This window comes from Rhinopithecus bieti, unplaced genomic scaffold (genome assembly GCF_001698545.2).
Source record: "Rhinopithecus bieti isolate Rb0 unplaced genomic scaffold, ASM169854v2 scaffold_33652, whole genome shotgun sequence".
Classification (NCBI taxonomy): Eukaryota; Metazoa; Chordata; class Mammalia; order Primates; family Cercopithecidae; genus Rhinopithecus; species Rhinopithecus bieti.
Window position 1 is genome coordinate 2,644,505 of NW_016814761.1, and position 20,919 is coordinate 2,665,423.

General features: G+C 46.2%; 1 protein-coding gene across 6 annotated transcripts in view; it reads left to right on the forward strand.

Moving 5' to 3' along the window:
- Positions 1 to 20,919, forward strand: part of MICOS10 (mitochondrial contact site and cristae organizing system subunit 10) — a 124,666-nt gene that overhangs the window by 1,482 nt on the left and 102,265 nt on the right. Inside the window, exon 2 of one of the 6 annotated variants that reach the window (XM_017851991.1) lies at positions 10,407 to 10,479. The exons of 3 other annotated variants lie outside the window; for them this stretch is intronic. In XM_017851991.1, the coding sequence (XP_017707480.1) occupies positions 10,407 to 10,479 (73 nt within the window). Of the gene's footprint in view, positions 1 to 4,047; positions 4,210 to 10,406; positions 11,287 to 20,919 lie in introns of those variants that run through there. 2 more of the 6 variants (XM_017851990.1, XM_017851992.1) reach the window with 2 other exon arrangements.

A 20,919-nucleotide genomic window follows, 5' to 3' on the forward strand; every position in this document is an offset into this window, starting at 1 on the left:
GCGGCGCGGCTCGCCTGCCGGGGGTCCCGGGTCAGGAGTACGCGGCCGGGGCGGGAGGGCTCTCCGCGCTTTTGGAGGCCTAGTACCCGACTCTGGGCCTGCAGCAGGGGTGGCGGCGAGGGAACCGCTCCCCACAGTCCCGGCGGGCGGGGATGCGGAAGGCACCGGGGGCTGTGAGGCGACCGGCCCTCTGCGCCCCACCCCGTGCACGCGCTCACTCCTGCGGCGCACCCGGAACTGCCGCCGAGCGCGGACCGGCCCGGCCCGGCCCAGCCCAGCCCAGCCCAGTACGGAGGGAGCGCGCTGGGAGCCGGGCCGGAGCCCAGCGCTGCCGCTCGCTAGGGCGGGACCTGGAGCGCCGCGCTGCACCTGAGCCCGGGCAGGAATTGAGGAGCCTCGGGCTGACATCATTTATTCAACACCTACTATGTACCAGGCCTTGTTTAGGCACCGGAAGATAACAGATGAATAAGACATAAAGATCCCTGCCCGTATAGTTGCAGACAGAATAGCTGTGAGGATGACACAGGTAGAGATTAGAAAATTAAGTTCAACAGGCCGGGCGCGGTGGCTCACGCCTGTAATGCCAGCACTTTGGGAGGCCGAGGGGGGCCGAGGTCAAAAGATCGAGACCATCCTGGCCAACATGGTGAAACCCCGTTTCTACTAAAAATACAAAAATTAGCTGGGCGTGGTGGTGCCGACCTGTAGCCCCAGCTACTCGGGAGGCTGAGGCAGGAGAATCGCTTGAACCCGGGGGACAGAGGTTGCAGTGAGCCGAAATCGCGCCACGGCACCCCAGCCTGGCGACAGAGCAAGACTCTATCAAAAAAAAAGAAAGAAAGAAAAAGAAAATTAAGTTCAACAAATGCTAGCTGTTATGAGTACTGTTGGATGTGCTACAGAGAACCATTCCATTTGCCCAGAAGGGCTTCCTCTCTCCACAAAGTGACTCAAGTTTCTCTCTCCCAATCTCTCTCTCAATCAAAATATTTGTTGAGCTTAGTCTAGGTGGCAGGAAACCTGGATTGCTAATAATATCTGCCCTCTGTGGCCTGTTTGCTTTGGTTAAATCAAATTAGGCGATCTGTGAGGGCATGGTAAACAGTACAGATGACAGCAATTGTTTCCCTGAGCCAGGCCCTGTCCTCAGGGAGCTCATAGACAAGTAAAACCTTTCACAGGTAGCCACTGGCAGAAAAAGCATATGGGTAAGTCTCGCAAGAATGGTATTGGATGAGTATTACAGGAATTCAAAGAAGAGAATGACACACGCAGTAAATATTGAGCATCTGCTATGTGCCAAGCACTGTGCTAGGCTCTGGAAATACAGCAGTGAGCAAAACAACCCACATTGTTATGGAGCTTGAGTGTTGTCAGGGAGACAGTCGGCCACCAGGCCAATACAGTGTCCGAGGCCAGGCACAATGGCTTACGCCTGTAATCCCAGCACTCTGGGAGGCCGAGGTGGGCAATCGCTTGAAGTCCGGAGTTCGAGACCAGCCTGGCCAACATGGGGAAACCCCGTCTCTACTAAAAATACAAAAATTAGCGCGGTGGCTCACGTCTGTAATCCCAGCACTTTGGGAGTCCAATGTGGGCGGATCACGAGTTCGGGAGATCAAGACCATACTGGCTAACAGGGCTAAACCCTGTCTCTACTAAAAATACAAAAAATTAGCCGGGCGTGGTGGCGGGCGCCTGTAGTCCCAGCTACTTGGGAGGCTGAGGCAGGAGAATGGCGTGAACCCGGGAGGCGGAGCTTGCAGTGAGCCGAGACGCGCCACTGCACTCCAGCCTGGGAGACAGAGTGAGACTCTGTCTCAAAAATAAAATAATAATAGTAACACAGTGTCGGGTAGTGATTAGAGATAATGAGAAAAATTCAAGCAAGCAAATAGGTAAGCAGGCAAGGCCTGACTTAGCAATATTTGATCATATAGCTGAAGGGAAGGAGGGAGCAAGCCTTGTGGATAGCAGAGGCACAAGGAGCAGCAAGGGTAAAAACCCTGAAGGTGGGACTGTGCTGGATCAGCACTGGTGTGTTTTCAAGGGACAGACAGGAGGCCAGTGTGGCTAGCCTAAGTCGAGCAGGAGCTGAAGGGCAGAGCCATGACAAGATCTGACCTAGGCTTTGAAAGGATCATGAGGCTGCTGTGTTCTGAATGGACTGTGGGGGGACTAGGGCCTTAGAAAGACATTTCTATATTGAGGATATTTATTTATATAGAAAGCACTGATACGGCGCATCCTATGTGATGAACACTGTTAAGCACCTTACAGATAATAAGTCATTTAATCATGACAGAAGCCTGAAAAGGTAAGGAGCTTGCCCAAGGTCACACAGCAGAGAGATGAAGCTGGCTTGGACTAGGGTAGTAGCATTGGAGATGGCAAGAAGTAGATAGTATTCTAGACATTTCCTGATGTATTGGTGGTATGCATGAGAAGAAAGGAATCAAGGATGATGCTAAGATTTTTTTTTTCTTATAAAAAGACTTTGTCTTTTTGTTTGTTTGTTTTGAGACAGTGTCTCAGTTCTGTTGCCCAGACTGGAGTGCAGTGGTGCAATCATAGCTCACTGCAGCCTCAACACCCCCAGGCTCAGGTGATCCTCCCACCTCAGCCCCCTGAGTAGCTGGGACTACAGGCGTGCATCACTCTGCTCAGCTAATTTTTTTTGTAGAGACTGAGTCGCACTGTTACCCAGGCTAGTCTCGAACTCCTGGGCTTAAGCAGTCCTCCCACCTCAGCCTCCTAAAGTGCTGGGATTACAGGCATGAGCCACAGCACCCAGCCAAGACTTTGTTTTTTAGAGCAGTTTTAGGTTCACAACGAAATTGAGAGGAAGATACAGAGATAATCCACATATCCCTGCCTTACATATGCAGAGCCTCCCTGAATTGTCCCCATTCCCCACTAGAGTGGTACATCTGTTGCACTTAATTAACTGCATTCATACATCATGATCACCCAATAGTTTACATTAGGGTTCACTCTGTTATACACTCTATGAGTTTGAACAAGCGGATAATTACATCAAGCCACCATTAGAACCATCATACGGAATATTTTCACTGCCCTAAAAATCCCCTGTGGTCCACCTCTTCATCCCTCTGCCCCCTAGCTCCTGGCAACCACTTATCTTTTACTCCATAGTTTTGCCTGATGCTAAGATTTTTGGCTTAACACTGGACGGATTTGCCATTTATTGATCTGGGGAAGACTGTAGGAGGAGCAGGGTTTTTCCAAGGGGAGGGTTGTGGATAAGAGGGAACAAGTTATGTTTGAGATGCCTATTGGAGTTTTTTTTGTTTTTTGTTTTTGAGATGGAGTCTCACTCTGTCGCCCAGGCTGGAGTGCAGTGGTGCAGTCTTGGCTCACTGCAGCCTCCATCTCCTGGATTCAAGCAATTCTCCCACCTCAGCCTCCCAAGTAGCTGGGACTATAGGCGTGTGCCACCACACCCAGCCGATTTTTGACAGGGTTTCACCATGTTGGCCAGGCTGGTCTTGAACTCCTGACCCCGCCTTGGCCTCCCAAAGTTCTGGGATTAGAGACATGAGCCACTGCGCCCAGCCTCCTACTGGAAATTTAAGTGGAGATGTCAAGTGGGCGTGGTGGCTCACACCTGTAATTCTAGCACTTTGGGGAGGCGGGTAGATCACTTGAGGTGTTTGAAACCAGCCTGGTCAACATGGTGAAACCCTGTCTCTACTAAAAATACCAAAATTAGCTGGGCATGGTGGCACATGCCTGTAATCCCAGCTACTCAGGAGGCTGAGGCAGGAGAATTGCTTGAACCCAGAGGTGGAGGATTCAGTGAGCAGAGATTGCGCCACTGCACTCCAGGCCGGGTGACAGAGTGATACTCCATCTCAAAAAATAAAAATAAATAAATGGAGATGTCAAGTAAGTAATTAGATATGGAAGTCTGGATTTGGGGGAAGAAGTTAGAGCTGTGATAAACTTACGAGAACTGCCAGCTAGTAAATGGCATTTAAAGATATTTGAAAGCACAGACATCTTGGTGAACTCACTTCGTAGGTGAATGTAGAGAGAAGAGGTCATGAAGATAAAGAGGAACCAGCAGGAAGACTGAGAAGGAATGACCCGTGAGGCAGGAACAGGACCAAGAAAAGGTGGTGTCCCTCTTGGATGCCAAGGGATGGAGGCCAAGCATAAAGGAAAGTTCATTCATTGGACAGGTCGCTCCACAGATTGGCTGCCCATTGCTCAGATCCCACCCCTAGATCCATTAGCTATTGCTATGAGCACGGAGGCACATGGCGTTAAACATGGTCATCTGCAAGGGGTTGTGAATTGGTAGACAGGCACTGTAAATTTTTTTTATTTTAAATTTTTTTGGCCAGGCATGGTAGCCAGGCATTTTTGGCCAGGCATTCCTGTAATCCCAGCGCTTTGGAAGCCTAACTGAGAGTATTGCTTAAACCTAGGAGTTCGAGACCAGCGCAGGTGACAAAGTGAGACCCCGTCTCTATAAAAAAAATCAAATAGGCATGGTGGCACATGCCACTGGTCCCAGCTACACAGGAGGCTGAGGCAGGAAGATTCCTTCAGCCCAGGAGATTGAGGCTGCAGTGAGCCATGATTGCACCCTGCATTCCAACCTGGACAACAGAGGGAGACCCTCATATCCAAAAAATAATAATAATAATAACTTTATAATTTAAATAGGGACAGGATCTGACCATGTTGGTTGGTGATCCTCCTGCCTTGGCCTCCCAAGTGTTTGGGTATCAGGTGTTAGCCACAACATCCAGACCATAAATATCTTTAGCACTGTTTCTCCTCTCATCCTCTTTTAAAGACCCTACCCCCCTTGAAGTTCATACTGTCATATTTTTCAAACTGCCACCCCTTTTTTTGCTCTCATGAACTTACCTCCATCTCCCCTTCCACACTTTCTTTAGGACTTCAGTACCCATAAGCATAATCCACCAGAAATCTTACTGACTTCTCACTGATTTCTTCCCTACCACTGAGTTTCCTTCCCCTCTCCCCAGTTCCCACTCCTGTGGTCTTACCCTGGCCTGTTCTCGCCCTTAATTGTACTATCTCAGAAATCACAATCACACTGGCTAGGCATGGTGGCTCATATCTGTAATCCTAACACTTTGGGAGGCTGAGCCCAGGAGTTTGAGACCAGCCTGGGCAACATGGCAAGACCCCATTTCCATAAAGATTGTTTTAAAATTAGCCAGGCATGGTGGCACGTACCTGTGGTCCCAGCTACTTGGAAGGCTGAGGTGGGAGAACCTCTTCATTCAGCCCAGGAGGTTGAGGCTGCAGTAAGCTATGTTTGTGCCACTGCACTCCAGCCTGGGCAACAGAGTGAGACCCAGTCTCCAAAAAAGAAAAGAAAAGAGAAAAGAAATCACAGTCACAAAAGATCTCAAATCTGACTGTAACCCACTTACCATAGTATCACCACAAAAGCATTTCCTCAACCTCATTATTTCTTCAGCCTCATCAAGGTCTGCAAACCTTTGTCCCTGCCAGATTTTCACATTTATTTTCCCCCTCATGCTCACATCCCTCCTGACCCAGCTTAGTAATGAGTATTATACAAACTCCCTTACGAAAGCCCATAACCCCTTTACCCCCACCTTTTTTGCATCAGAACATCTGAACATTGGCTGGGCAAGGTGGCTCATGTCTGTAATTCCAGCACTTTGGGAGGCTGAAATGGGCAGATCACTTAAGGCCAAGAGTTTGAGACCAGCCTGGCCAATATGGGAAAAACCATCTTTCCTAAAAATACAAAATTATCCAGGCATGGTGGTGGGCACCTGTAATCTCAGCTACTCAGGAAGCTGAGACAGGAGAATCGCTTGAACCCAGGAGGCAGAGGTTGCAGTGAGCCAATATCACGCCCCTGCACTCCAGCTGAGGTGACAGAGTGAAACTCTGTCTCAAACAACAAAACAACAACCAAAAAAAAAAAAAAAAAACCATCTGAATATTGCTGGAAAGTTGAAAGTGATTTCTCTTCCTTTAAGGTGAGGTCCACAAATTTCAAACGAGCCCTCAAGCCTGCCTAGCAATTCTACTGTATTTCCCCGCTGTAGCCCACCACTGCTCACACTCTTAAATTATGATTTTTCAACCTTCTTCCTCCTCAAGCTTCCTTTGTCCCCTTGGCATCCTCTCTAAGCAGATGGCTTTGCCTCACACTTCACAGAAATAATTTAAATAGGGACAGGATCTCACCATGTTGGTTGGTGATCCTCCTGCCTCGGCCTCTCAAGTGTTTGGGTATCAGGTGTTAGCCACAACATCCAGACCATAAATATTTTTAGCACTGTTTCTCCTCTCATCCTCTTTTAAAGACCCTAACCCCTTGAAGTTCATACTGTCATATTTTTCAAACTGCCACCCCTTTTTTTGCTCTCATGAACTTACCTCCATCTCCCCTTCCACACTTTCTTTAGGACTTCAGTATTCATAAGCATAATCCACCAGAAATCTTACTGACTTCTCACTGATTTCTTCCCTACCACTGAGTTTCCTTCCCCTCTCCCCAGACAGGAGATTATCATCTACCAACATATCTGCACTTTCCCCGCAATCTCTGCTTCCCCAGATTTTACAATAAATGAAGCGTTTTTGTTCCTATCAGAGTCACCCCTCCACTTGTTCTCTGAATCCTTCCTTCCTTAGTCACCAGTTTCTCCCTCGGTACTGGATCATTCCCATCTTCTTTAGAAAACATGCCCTAATAGCTCCTATCATAAAATAAAAGTTTTAAGAACCACCACTCAAAACTCCTGGATCCTGCCTCTCCCTCTAGCCACTTCCGCCATTTTTCTGCTCCCATTCACACCAAAACCTTGTAAATTCTTTGCAGTTGTTGATTCCACACCTGCTCCATTTTCACCTCAAGTCAGTCTGATCAGAGCTCTGCCCCGACCTGCCCAGGAAGCGACATTGCTGTACTCAAGCTGGCCTGGGAACTCGTTGTTGCAGAAGCCAGTGCTCACTTTGGAGCTTCATCTTACTCCTGCCTTCTCCTCCTTCATGTAGCTCTCTTGGCTTGCCTGAGATGAGTAAGGCTACCACATCCCAGCACATAGCATGGCAATTACACATAGTAGGTGCCCATAAGCATTTCCTGAATGGAGGCAAGGTGGAAAGGTTTCCCCTCAGTTTCGTTTGATGGTTCTTCCTTTTCCTGAAGGCTTAGTTCTGGGACCTTGTTCTGCATCTGAGTCCTCTTTTGGTCATTATGGACCTAGGTGTTCAGCACCTAGAACATAATCAGTGCTCAATGAAGGTATGTGAACGAAGATAATAGTATCAACAGGATAAGATTATCGTGTGAATAAACAGACAAAGAATGAATATTACAGCTACTTTTTCATGAGTGTTTGCTATGCGCTAAGTACTTTTCATATGTTATAGACTCCTCCTAACCATCCTTTGAGCTAGGAACTTTTTTTTTTGGAGACAGGGTCTTGGGTTGGAATGCAATGGCACAGTCTCGACTTACTGCAACCTCCGCCTCCCAGGCTCAAGCAATCCTCCCAACTCAGCCTCCCATATAGCTGGTACCACAGGTGTGAGCCACCACCGCTGGCTAATTTTTATGTTTTTTTGTAGAGACGGGGTTTTGTCATGTTGCCCAGGCTGGTCTCAAACTCCTGGGCTCAAGCGATCCCCCCACCTCAGCCTCCCAAAGTGCTGGGATTTTAGGTGTGAGCCATCATGCCTGGCCAGAACTGTTATTATTACCAATTTATAGAAGAAGTTGGGAATTACATGAAATGACTTGCCTAAAGTCACACATAATACGTGGATGGATTTATTCTCACTTTGATCTTTCTGACTCAAAATCTCTTCTCAGAATCACCAGATTGAGATAGGTAGGAAAGGGCTTTGTAAGCTGCAAAAGGCAGTGCTACCATATCCCAGCACATAGGATGGCAGTTACACATGGTAGGTGCCCGTAAGCATTTTCTGAATTGAGGCAAGGTGGAAGGGAAGCCCCAAGCCACGTAATACCATCATCTGAGAAAGGAAGCAGCAACCTTGAGGTCCTTGAAAGACAGCCTTCTACCCTATGCCAAATCAGCTCATATGGGACCCATTAAAGCGGACATTGCCCAGTAGTTGCCCAACATCTGTCTTTCCTTCTTCAATTACGTCTATTAATTGGGTTAATAAATGCACAGTTATCCCAGGAGCTGGGGATTGCCTAGCTCCTAAATTGCCTCCCATCTAACAGGTCTGGGCCTGCTTCCTACGTTGGGCATCTTCTCAAGTTACTAAAACGGTTTTAGGTGTTTTACTGTGTCTTTAGAAATGCCCAGGAACCCTTGGAATAAGCCAGATTTTAACCCTTCAATACACTGAATTCTACAGCTAGCCATATTGCCTGAACATCCTAACTCTATATACTGAAGTTTCAGTGGGATTCAATTTAAGAATCTTTGTTACCGGCTGGGCATGGTGGCTCTCGCCTGTAATCCCAGAACTTTGGGAGGCCAAGGTGGGTGGATCATCTGAGGTCATGAACTCGAGACCAGCCTGGCCGACATGGTGAAACGCGATCTCTACTAAAATACTTAAACTAGCTGGGCGTAGGGGTGTGCATCTGTAATCTCAGCTACTCAGAAGGCTGAGGCATGAGAATTGCTTGAACCTGTGAGACAGAGGTTGCAGTGAGCCAAGATCACGCCACTGCACTCCAGCCTGGGTGACAGAGAGACTCTGTCTCAAAAAAAAAACAAAAAGAAAAAGAAAAGGGAATCTTTGTTACCAAGAGAGTTCCAAGAGGGAGGGAACACCACATGGCAAGGCCATTTGCCCCATCATTCAGCTGGCTTCGAGGTCACTGCTGGGGTACCTGCCAGGTATGAATACCCTCTCTTTCCTACAACTTAACCCTGTCTCATTTTCAGACATTTAGTTTGGGTGGAGTTTAGCCCACCCCCAGCTCTAGAGGAGAGGATTCTGATTGGCCATAATCAAAGTGTAGCCTTGGCCATGCTATTTGGTTTGCGGATGGGCCCTTGACCTGATTTGGGCCATGGTGCTTTCTGTGGAGCAGTAATCAAAATGAATTTGGCCCGAAGAGAGGCGATCCACCAAGTGAGTTTGGGAAATGCTGTAAACAATATTCCCTCTTGGGGATTTTATTTTCTCAAGAACCTTACACTTCAATTATCCTGTCTCTCCCCAAATTGTTCAACTAATGATTACTCTGGTTTTAAACATGCCTAAGTGTTCTGATTTTTTTTTTTTTTAAAGAAAGAAACTTACGTAAATTCCTCATCTTCTCCAGCTTACCGCCAACTCCTCCCTTTCGCAGCTGGAGAATTGTCTGTGTTTCCTCGCTCCACTTCCTAACCTCCCATTCTCTTTCATAACTCCTCCACTGAAATAGATCTGAGGTCACCCATAACTATCGTGTGTTGAAGGTCACATGCACAACTTTCTTTCTTTTAAAAAAAATTTTTTTCTTGAGGCAGGGTCTCACTTTGTTGACCAGGCTGGTCTCAAACTCTTGGGCTGAAGCACTCCTCCCATCCCCGCCTCCCATAATGCTGGGATCACAGGCATGAGCCACCTTGCCAGGCCACATGCCTGATTTTCAATCCTCACCTCCTGTAACTTCCCAGTTGCATCTGGTGCTTTGGCCACTTCCTCCCTCCTTGAAGCACTCTTTCCCATTGGCTTCCATGACATCATGTGACTCTCCTGGTCTTAATCCTACCTCTACGGTCCTTCTCTGGGTTCTCTGCAGACTCCCTCTCCTCTACACAGCCACTAAACGATGGAGTTCTTTGAGATATGGTAGCAATTTCTTTCCTTCTGGAACTTTGCCCTTTTTCCTTAGACAATTTCAGCCATGTTCATTTCTTTAGTTACCAGCGGCCTCAGCCCTGGAGCTGGCAGATGGGGACCTGATGATCAGGGAGGGAAACTGTTTCCCTGATGATGGGGGAAATCAGGATACTGTTACCAAAAGAAGGAGAAAGGGCTGCTGAAAAGTAGAGAGAAAGAAAGAAACAGATGGAAGTTACAGGCATCCTGGGCAAGTGAATGAAACAGACTTCTTTGTGGTCTCAGAAATTTCTAGTCATTGAAACCTTAAGCAGGGCTGGGGACAGGCCAAAAAAAAAAAAAAAAATGCTGATTTCCTTTGAAGACAGAAAATTGTGTGGTTTGTAGAAGAGGCAGCCTCGGCTAGACAGCTTAGATCAACTTTTTCCAGCCTTCAACATCTTGAAAGAACATGTAGCAGGGAGTGGGGAGGTGGACAGACCACTAGCAATCCACTTCTTTTTAATGCATCCCCAAAGTCTTCAGTGCCAAGAGGATACTTTACTCTGAGGTTAGACACAATCATCTCAGGGTTTTTGCTTTTGCTTTTCTAATAGGTACCTGGGAGAACTCACAGCTGCCTTCTGCTGGACCAGAAGTATTTGCATCCTGACCATCTGCGGGGTCTCGGTCAGAGTCATGGAAGGGCCTCTCACATGCAGGCCAGCTGTTGCAGTTTTTATTTGCATATTTGGGAGACTTCACGTTTAGTGTATTAAGCTGGCCAGCCAGTCACCCACCAGGGTTGGGCTGGACTCTACAACGTGTCTAAAGCTGACTCTTCCTTTAGATTCAGCATAATCACCCTTTTCTCCTGGTAGTAGTCTCTGATACTCCCCTCAAAAGCTGGGTTTGGGACCCCCTGTTCTGTGTTCCCATGGAAACCTATACTTTGTGTACCTTATCAGATCACTTGTCACTTGATCCCTACTGTGCTATGGCTCTTTGAGACAGGGACTGTGAGTCATGTCACTAACAATTAGCATGGAACCTGGGATATGGCACAATATGAATGAAGTCTGTCATATTGTGAGCCAGAGAACCTCCAGTCATCCAGGATGCAAACCTCAGCCATCCTCTACTTCTCCGAAACTCCTGTCTCTCATCCCAATCAGACATTGCAGTGTTCCAAATGAAACTAAACCAGATGCAGAACTGACATAGGACCTGATAAAGTGGTAGGACTTAGAGAACAATCTAGTGAAAAGCTGGAATAAAAGAACAGAACAATGAACAATTGGAAAATAAATTTAAATACCTTTATAATAACATCAAAAATATAAAATACTCAGGGATATAGTTAATGAAAGATGTGCAAGGCCTGAAAATAAGAAAACATTGCTAAGATAAATTAAAAATCTAGATCAATAGATGTACCCTATTTATGGATTGGAAGATTCAATATCATCAAGACGTTCATTCTCCTGAAAATGTACTATAAATGCAATGCAATTAAAATCACAATCCCAGCAAGTTTTTGTATATAAACTCACAAACTGATTCTTTGATTTTTTTGAGTCAGTGTCTCACTCTGTCACCCAGGCTGGAATGCAGTGGCACAATCATTGCTCACTACAGCCTTGATCTCCCAGACTCAAGCAATCTTCTCACCTCAGCCTCCCAAATAGTTGGGACTACAGGCGCATGGCACCACACGTGATGAATTTTTAAGTTTTTTTAGTAAAGTTGAGGTCTCACTATGTTGTCCAGGCTGGTCTCAAACTCCTGGACTCAAGCAATCTGCCTGCCTCGGCCTCCCAAAGTGCTGGGATTACAAGCATGAGCCACTGCGATGCCCAGCTATTTTTTATTTTTGTGCATTTTTTGTAGAGACAGGGTCTCACTATGTTGTCCATGCCGGTCTTGAACTCCTGGGCTCAAGGGATCCTTCTGCCTCCTCCTCCCAAGATCCATTTAGGAAAAAACAATCTTGACCCTTACCTCACACCATAAATAACATTAATGTAATGGATCATAGACATAAACATAAAGAGCTAAAACTTCTAAAAGAAAACATATGAGAAATCTACACAACATTTAGTTGGGAAAGATTTCTTAAGATACAAAAAGCACTAACTAAAAAAGAAAAAATTTGATAAATTGGATTTGATGAAAACAAGAAAATTCTGCTCTTCCAAAGATGCCATTTAAGAAAAAGATTTCAGAGCTATGTAAAGCATCATTTAAACATACACAGGACATTAAATTTTTTGGAAGAAAAGGCATTCTTTCTATAAGTTTCAATCCTTCCAGGTAAATAAACACACATATCAGCTTAATATTTTTCTTCAAGTGAACAAAGTGTATAGCATAAAAGAACCTTGGTTGAGATTCTTAACTCCCAGGACCAGACTAGACCTGATGACCTATTTATCGGAAGCAATCAATAAGGCAATCAATGCCATTATAGTCAGAAAGACTCCAGATTGTGGTCTGAAAGAAAAACAGAGGTCAGAGAAGTGATGTTGAGTATCTGGTCCAGCAGTGTAAAGTGAGACTATAAGTGGGGAAAATGAATCACCAAGCCTGAAGCTTGGCAGATTGGGAACAAAATGCAAAGGGGGAAACTGAGGGGCACAGAGAGTTAGGATGATTGAGCAGAGAGGCCCAGAGCAATGTCAATGGTGATAGGGCCTATTTTATAGATGCTGCCTCTTTACAGCTTAAAACTGCCAGACTGGATCATACATATGTGATCTAAGATGCTATAAGATCTGGCCCAGCTTAGAATCTGTATCTGTCAAGAAAAACTTGACTGCCAGTGATTTCTGTCTGTCACACACCATTCCTTGGACAACTGCCATTGCAGTTCTCTTGGGCTTTAATCTTCTCTTTCTCTCTTTTTTTTTTTTTTTTTTGAAACAGAGTCTTGCTTTGTTGCTCAGGCTGGAGTACAGTGGCACGAGCATAGCTCACTGCAGCCTCCACCTCCCGATCTAAGCGATCCTCCTGCCTCAGCCTCCAGAGTAGCTGGAACGACAGGCATGCACCACCACGCCCCACTAATCTTTTAATTTTCTGTAGAGACAGGATCTTCCTATGTTGCCCAAGCTGGTCTCAAACTCCTGGACTCAATCCTCCTGCCTCAGCCTCCTGAAGTGTTGGGAGAGCCACTGTGCACAGCAAGGGCTTTAATCTTAATGACCTTTCATTCCCTACCTCACATTACCTGCAATTGATCCAGGTATGCTAGCATTAGTAAGCTACATGGTTACCTTTTCCATTTCCTCTTCCTGGGCACAAACATAGTCACATGGTCATGTGACTGTGTTTTAACTAATGGAATATGGGCGGAAGTGACATGTGCCATCTCCAGGCAGGGACCTAAAATGACCCTTGTGTCCTGCCGCACACTCTTTCTTTGTTCATCAGTAAACTGAATGCAGAGGACCTAAGGGAGGACTCCAAGATGGAAGAAGGCTGTGTCTCTTTCCACGATAGTCACTGAAAACACCCAACCAGACTGTGCCTTTGGGGGCAAGTAAACCATTATCGTAGCAGCAAGCCACTCAAAGTTGGGAGTTCTTTGTTCCAGCAGCTATAATTACCCCCAACAAATTCAGGTCTGAAGAGCTCCTATGACAGCTTTCAGTATAACAGGAAATGTTTGGGATAATAAATCGAAGCAGGATTTCAGCCAGGTGTGGTGGCTCACGCCCGTAATCCCAGAATTTTGGGAGGCCGAGGTGGGTGGATCACAAGGTCAGGAGATCAAGACCATCCTGCCTAACACGGTGAAACCCCGTCTCTACTAAAATACAAAAAAAAAAAAAAAAAAAAAAAAAAAATTAGCCAGACGTGGTGGTGGGCGCCTGTAGTCCCAGCTACTTGGGAGGCTGAGGCAAGAGAATTGCTTGAACCTGGGAGTAGGTGGAGGTTGCAGTGAGCCAAGATCGCACCACGGCACTCCAGCCTAGGCGACAGAGCGAGACTCCATCTCAAAAAAAAAAAAAGAAAAAAAAAATCGAAGCAGGATTTCCATAAAAGTGTGAAGGTGCTACAGAGATCTCAAAGTCAAACTGGTGAAGCTGGACCAAGATCACATAGCTCTTAATACATGGTAAGCCAGGATTTCAATGGAAGTCTGTCTGGTCCCACAGCCTATGCACTTTCACTCCTCTACCTTATCCCAAACAAAGAGGTGTTTAGATGTTTTGAGTGATGATCATAATAATAACAGACTCTGGGCTTCTGTGTAATTTACTCTCTGGCGCATCAGTGCTATGTATTGCCACAGAACTTCCACCACTTCCCACAAGCCAGTGAGGCTGAATATAATGACACCCCGTAATCCTCATTTTTTGTCAACATCATCCCCAAGCGCTCAAAGGAGGATAGTTAAAATTATTATCATTTTCTCCAGCTTGCAACCTGAATGTTTACTGGTCTAGGTAAAAGGCTTTTGTAGGTCTTCGTTCTCCATCCACTTGTACCTTCCTATCTTAACTATTTAGTCTGAGAAGCTCTATGCCTCTCTTATCTGAAAAACTGCATCTACCTCCTCCCTGAAATGTTGAAGGAGCAGGTGACTAAAATCTCCTTCTATACCTACTTTTCCCTTCTTCAACTGGAGAGCATGATACCTATCTCATACAATTGCTGTGAGGTGTGTGTGTGTGTGTGTGTGTGTGTGTGTGTGTGTGTGTGTGTGTTTTAAGATGGAGTCTCGCTGTTGTTGGCCAAGGCTGGAGTGCAATGGTGTGATATTGGCTCACTGCAACCTCTGCCTCCCAAGTGCCAGTAATTCTTCTGCCTCAGTCTCCCGAGTAACTGAGATTACAGGCACCTGCCACCATGCCCAGCTAATTTTTGGATTTTTTTAGTAGAGACAGGACTTCACCATGTTGGCCAGGCTGGCCTCGAACTCCTGACCTCAGGTGATCCACCTGCCTCAGCTTCCCAAAGTGCTGGGATTACAGGCATGAGCCACCGTGCTGGGCCTTTTTTTTTTTTTTTAGATGGAGTCTCGCTGCTGTTGACCTGGGCTGGAGTGCAATGGCGCAATCTCAGCTCCCTGCAACCTCCACCTCCTGGGTTCAAGGGATTCTCATGCCTCAGCCTCCCGAGTACCTAGGACTACAGACACGTGCCACCACGCCTGGCTGATTTTTGTATTTTTAGTACAGACAAGTTTTCGCCATGTTGGCCAGGCTGGTCTCAAACTCCTGACCTCAAGTGATCCGCCCGTCTTGGCCTCTCAAAGTGCTGGGATTACTGGCATGAACCACTGCTCCCGGCCAAAATTACTTTAAAAGGCCTGACAGACTGTCTCCCCTGCTCCATCATGGTAAGACGTGCTTGCTTCCCCTTCACCTTCTGGCATGATTGTAAGTTTCCTGAGGCCTCCTAGTCATGCTTCCTGGTAAGCCTGCGGAACTGATGCAATTGGAGACACTGGTTATTTTAGCAAGGTTTTGACTGGAATGGCATGCTTTCAAATACAAACGGACTGTTTTAAGAAATCAGAGTTGACTTATAGAGCCAATGAAACTCCTCAGGAAAGCTGGCCTCATACCTTGTCTACCCAGTCCCTGTATAGGGTTCCTGACCTGTGGGTTTTTGCATGTCTGACGCCCATGGCTCCACCTGGACCTGCCAACCCCACTCCTGTGGCCTCACCCAGAAGCAATTCAGCTCACAGGAGGACAGTTTAGACTCCCTATGAGTTCATCTCCGCCCCAACCAATCAGCAGCAAGCCCCAGTTACCTGACCCCTCCCCTCTTTCCCCAAACTGCGTTTGAAAAACTCCTAACCTAGGAACTTTGGAGGAGATGATTTGAGTACTAACTCCATCTCCCACATGGCATGGTCAGCCTCGTGTCTGTTAAGTTCTTTCTTTACGGGAAAAAACAAACAAAAAACTTGACAACTTATTATTTTTCTGAAAAATAGCATTTTAAACATCTCACTACAGAAATACATGCCCATTACAGTGGCCAGGCGTGGAGGCTTATACCTGTAATCCTAGCACTTTGGGAGGCCAAAGTAGTGGATTACTTGAGGCCAGGAGTTCGAGACCAGCCTGGTCAACATGGTGAAACCCCGTCTCTACTAAAAATACAAAAATTAGCCAGGTATGGTGGCACATGCCTGTAGTCCCAGCTACTCAGGAGGCAGAGGCAGAGAATTGCTTGAAGCTGGGAGGCAGAGGTTGTAGTGAGCTGAGATCACGCCCTGTGCTCCAGCCTGGGCAACAGAGGGAAACTCGATTTAAAAAAAAAAAAAAAAAAAAAAAGATTGGGCACGGTGGCTCATGCCTGTAATCTCAGTACTTTGGGAGGCCAAGGCAGGCATTGATCACCTGAGGTCAGGAGATCAAGACCAGCTTGGCCAACATGGGGAAACCCTATCTCTACTAAAAATACAAAAATTATGCAGATGTGGTGGCGCACACCTGTAATCCCAGCTACTCAGGAGGGTGAGACAGGAAAACTGCTTGAACCCAGGAGGTAGAGGTTGCAGTGAGCCAAGATCTCGCCACTGCCCTCCAGCCTAGGTGACAGAGCAAGACTCTGTTTCAAAAAAAAAGAAAGAAAAAAAGAAATATGTGCCCATTGTAGAAAAATTATAAACAAAAGCACCAAAAAAGAAAATCCCCAAGAAATACTTTCATCTTTTTGAATCTATCCTTCTAATCTTTTTTATTGCACATATATACTTATTTTATAAAAATGAGATCACACTGCACATCTATATTTGTAACCTGCTTTTTTCTCACTTGATAACACATTGTGAATATTTTACACATTATTAAAGATTCTCCTGTGGCTTTTACTTTTCTTTTCTTTTGAGATGGAGTCTCACTCTGTCACCAGGTTGGAGTGCAGTGGTGCCATCTCAGCTCAGTGCAACCTCCACCTCCCAGGTTAAAGCGATTCTCCTGCCTCAGCCTCCCGAGTAGCTAGGACTACAGGCGCCCGTCACCACGCCCGGCTAATCTTTGTATTTTTAGTAGAGACGGGGTTTCACCATATTGGCCAGGCTGGTTTCGAACTCCTGACTTTGTGATCTCCCCGCCTCGGCCTCCCAAAGTGCTGGGATTACAGGCATGAGCCACTGCGCATGGTCTTTTTTCTCTTGAGACAGAGTCTTGCTTTGTCACCCAGGCTGGAGTGCGGTGGTGTGATCTCGGCTTATTGCAACCTCTGCCTCCCGGGTTCAAGTTATTCCCCTGCCGCAGCCCCCCAGGTAGCTGGAATTACAGATGCCCACTCCTGCACCCAGCTGATTTTTGTATTTTTAGTAGAGACAGAGTTTCACCATGTTGGCCAGGCTGGTCTTGAACTCCTGACCTCACGTGATCTGCCCACCTTGGCCTCCAAAAGTGCTGGGATTACAGGCGTGAGCCACCGCGCCCAGCCAGCATAATTTTAATAGTGGCTCAGTATCCATTGCATGGAGCGGACATTATGATTTTTTTCTTTTGTTTTACTTTTTAAAATTTTTTATAGAGACAGGGTCCCACTGTGTTGCCTAGGCTGGTCTCAAACTCCTTGGTTCAAGTGCTTCTCCCACCTCAGCCTCCCAAAGTGCTGGGATTATAGGCATGAGCCACTGCGCCAGGCCTGGATTTTGATTTTTTAAAAGTAACCTCCTAATGTTGTACGGTTTGGTTGTTGCCAATTTTTCACCATCATTAGCAATAAACATCTTTGTATGTATCCTTCTGCTCATCTCCCTAATTATTCTTTTAGCGTCCACAAGTAGAATTTTGCATCTAAGGAAGAGCTACATTGTCAAGGCTTTTGCTATTCATTGCCAAATTTCATTAGAAAGTTGTACAAATACACACCCCTGGCAGCAGTGTATGAGAATGCTATAATAAAGGCTTTGGGCCAAGTTGACAATTATGACCAAAAAAAAAAAAAAAAAAAATCAAGAAGATAAGTGTTTGCTAAAGGCTCCCCTACGCCAGCTGTGTTTATTTGTTGAACTCTATCACCATGTTCCTTGGCCCAAACACTGAAGGTCCTTTAGATTCTTAGTTTATTTAGTGCCTCTTTCAACACTCTAGTACTTTGACCCCAATCTTATCTGAAAGAAAGAGGATTTCTGGTAAATACGGTTTCCAATTTGGAAACTCAACCCAAGCACTTCCATCCCTCATTCTAGTGTGGACCGTCTCTGTGGTCTTAACTGCTGGGGATGAGTCAGAAAGTGATGCTGGCTGAGTTGGAACTGAGAACTGTAATGCTTGTAAGAAATAAAAGAGAAGGTTTGGGTTGAAAAAGTCATGTTCCGAGGTACAAAGGAAAAACCAATAACAACCCAGAGTTTGGAGTTTCATTCTGCCCTGCCTCTGATAATATCACTATGGTGATGTTCTCCATAAACAATTGCAAAATAGCAAGATGAAAAGGAACAAGCAAGTTCCACCCAGGCGATCTGGAGTTATTTTAGGGATCAAGGCAATGTCATCTGGGGTAAATATGGAATGCAAAATCTGTTCTTGTAATAATCATCCACTTCTTTTGTGAGTATGAACAAAGACCTGGCAAATCAGTTGTTTTGTGCACTGACCCAGTGTTCTCAGGGCCAAAGAGAAAGTGAAGCCAAAAAAATAGAAATGATGGTTAATAACAGATGCTGGAATTATTCTTCTCACACCCTTGGACTCTGAGACTCCACTGAGCCTGGTGTGGAGTCCAAGAGGGTGGAACAAGGGTGATGTTCTTGGGAAGGGTTGGCCTAGTTGAGAGGCTGGGATCGGGACCCCGGGGAGCTGAGCTTGGTTGCCCGCCCTCGACCTTGATTCTTGGGCCAGAGGCGGTGGAGGGAAGCATCTTCAAGGCCACGTTCTGTCTCTGGAGCATCACCATCTGCTGCAGATGACATTTACTGCTCCTATCCTCATGCTATTCTCTTTGAACCCCTGACTCAGCGAGCCCCAGTCCAAAAAGCAGAATTAGCTATTTTTTGCATCAAGAAAAAAATGTCAGGCAATCGGCTTGCTGAATTCTTTGCTGACCCTGAAACGCTTCCTCTTAGCACTTAACTCCTGTTCTTCCCTTCTTCTCTTTGCTGCCTTCTCTTCTAGACCACTAAATTGCAAGCACCACTATCTTCTCTAGTGAAGATGCTCAAGGGAAGGGCTGTACTCAGCCATAGAGGCTGGCACAGTGCCTGGGGCACGCAAGTTTCTCCGTAAATGTCAGCTCATAGGAGGTGAATTCAAAATCCCATGTCTACCCTAAAATGGACATTTCTCTGGCAGATCTGAGACTGAGGCTATTTGTTCATTCATTCATTCAACGAATATTTATTGAGCACCTACTAGAAACCAGAACTTGTGCTAGGGACTGGAGCTGTAAGGGAAACAAAGTCCCAGGGCCTTGTCCTTATTGAGATTACATTCTTGTACACTGTAATGCAAGTGGTGAGCACAGCTTCCATCTTGTCACAGTGGTGAGCACAACCTCCTTCTCTAACCATTGGACAAAAAATTGCACTACCCCCTCACCTTGTCTTATTTTATATTTCTTTGTTGCTGATTTTTCAGTCTTTGTGTGCAAAAATGTATCCTCTTTGAGGTTGCTTTATGGTGTTCATTGCTGAATCCCAAGCACCTAGAACCACTTCTAGCACACAGCAGGCGTGTTGGTCTGTTTGGGCTATTATAACAAACTATCATTGACTGAGTGTCTTATAAACAGCAGACATTTACTACTCACAGTTCTGGAGGCTGGCAAGTCCAAGATCATGGTGCCAGCAGATTTGGTGTCTGGCGAATGCCCTATTCCTAGTTCACAGGTGGTGCCTTCTCACTGTGTCCCCACATGGTAGAAGGAGTGGCTAGTGCCCTGTGGTCTCTTTCATAAGCACACTGATCCCAATCCTGAGTTCTCCACTCTCATGCCCTAATCACTTCCCCAAATGCCCGCCTCCTAATACCTTGGAAGTGAAGATTTTAGCATGTGAATATTAGGGATGCAAAAACATTCAGACCATAGCAAAGTGTTCAACAAATACATATCAAATCAATTTATTTAATAAACTCTGCAAACTTCTAGAACTTCCTAGCACAAATCTCCAGGGAATGAGCTGAGAACTCCAGAGATTCATAACTACAAATTACAACTACTCAGGACTTTCCAGTTTACAAAGCAGAGAGGTGCATGGGAAGGAGCCTTCCTCTCTCCAAGCCCTGCATTCCTCCTTGTAAAATGGGAACAATAACACCTACCTTTGGGGCTTGTTGTGAGGATCGGATGAAGTCATGCATGGGAATTACTCAGCCCAGGACCTGGCAAGCAGTATTTGCTCCATGCCTGGGGGCAGCGCTATTGTTTATTATTTGAACTTCCCAGTTCTGTGTGGACGTAATTATTAGCTTGGCCATTTAACTGACAAGGAAAACAGGACTAACGGGGGTATAGTAATTTGCTGAAGGTAGCTCAGGAGGGACTAGAACCCCAGCTATATACACCCATGGGGCTGAATTCCAAACACAATGCCTTATCTACCACCCCAGGGATGCCACCTCTGGAGGGAAAACACAGGGGTTCCTCCCGATTCTTCCAACCTCTGGCTCCACCACCCCATCCTCTCCCACCATTGTGACGTTCTCCATTCTCGGTCTCCCCCACCCATCACCAAGGTTGCAAAAGAGCTCAGAGGATAAGCAAGCTTGAGGGGAGGACTGTGCATTTGGTTAGTAGGAGCGGGAGGAATCCCCCTCCCGCCCACCTGCGGCTTCCTGTGATGCTTCCTTCAAGTTCCCCAGAGCCCCCTCTTCTCTCATGCCTTGGGGACCCTCGGCCTGCCAGCCTCTAAGCTGTCAGGGATTCTGATCCAATCAGAAGAGACGGGCCATGAGACCTGTTAGCACAAACAAATCGGGAAATCTTGAAACAGGGAAGTTCTTGAAATTGAACTTCCTAAAAATGATTTTTTTTTTTTTTTTGAGACGGAGTCTCACTCTGTCGGCCAGGCTGGAGCTCTGTGGTGCAGTCTCAGCTCACTGCAAGCTCTGCCTCCCGGGTTCACACCATTCTCCTGCCTCAGCCTCCTGAGTAGCTGGGACTACAGACTACCGCCACCACACCGGGCTAATTTTTTTTTTTTTTTTG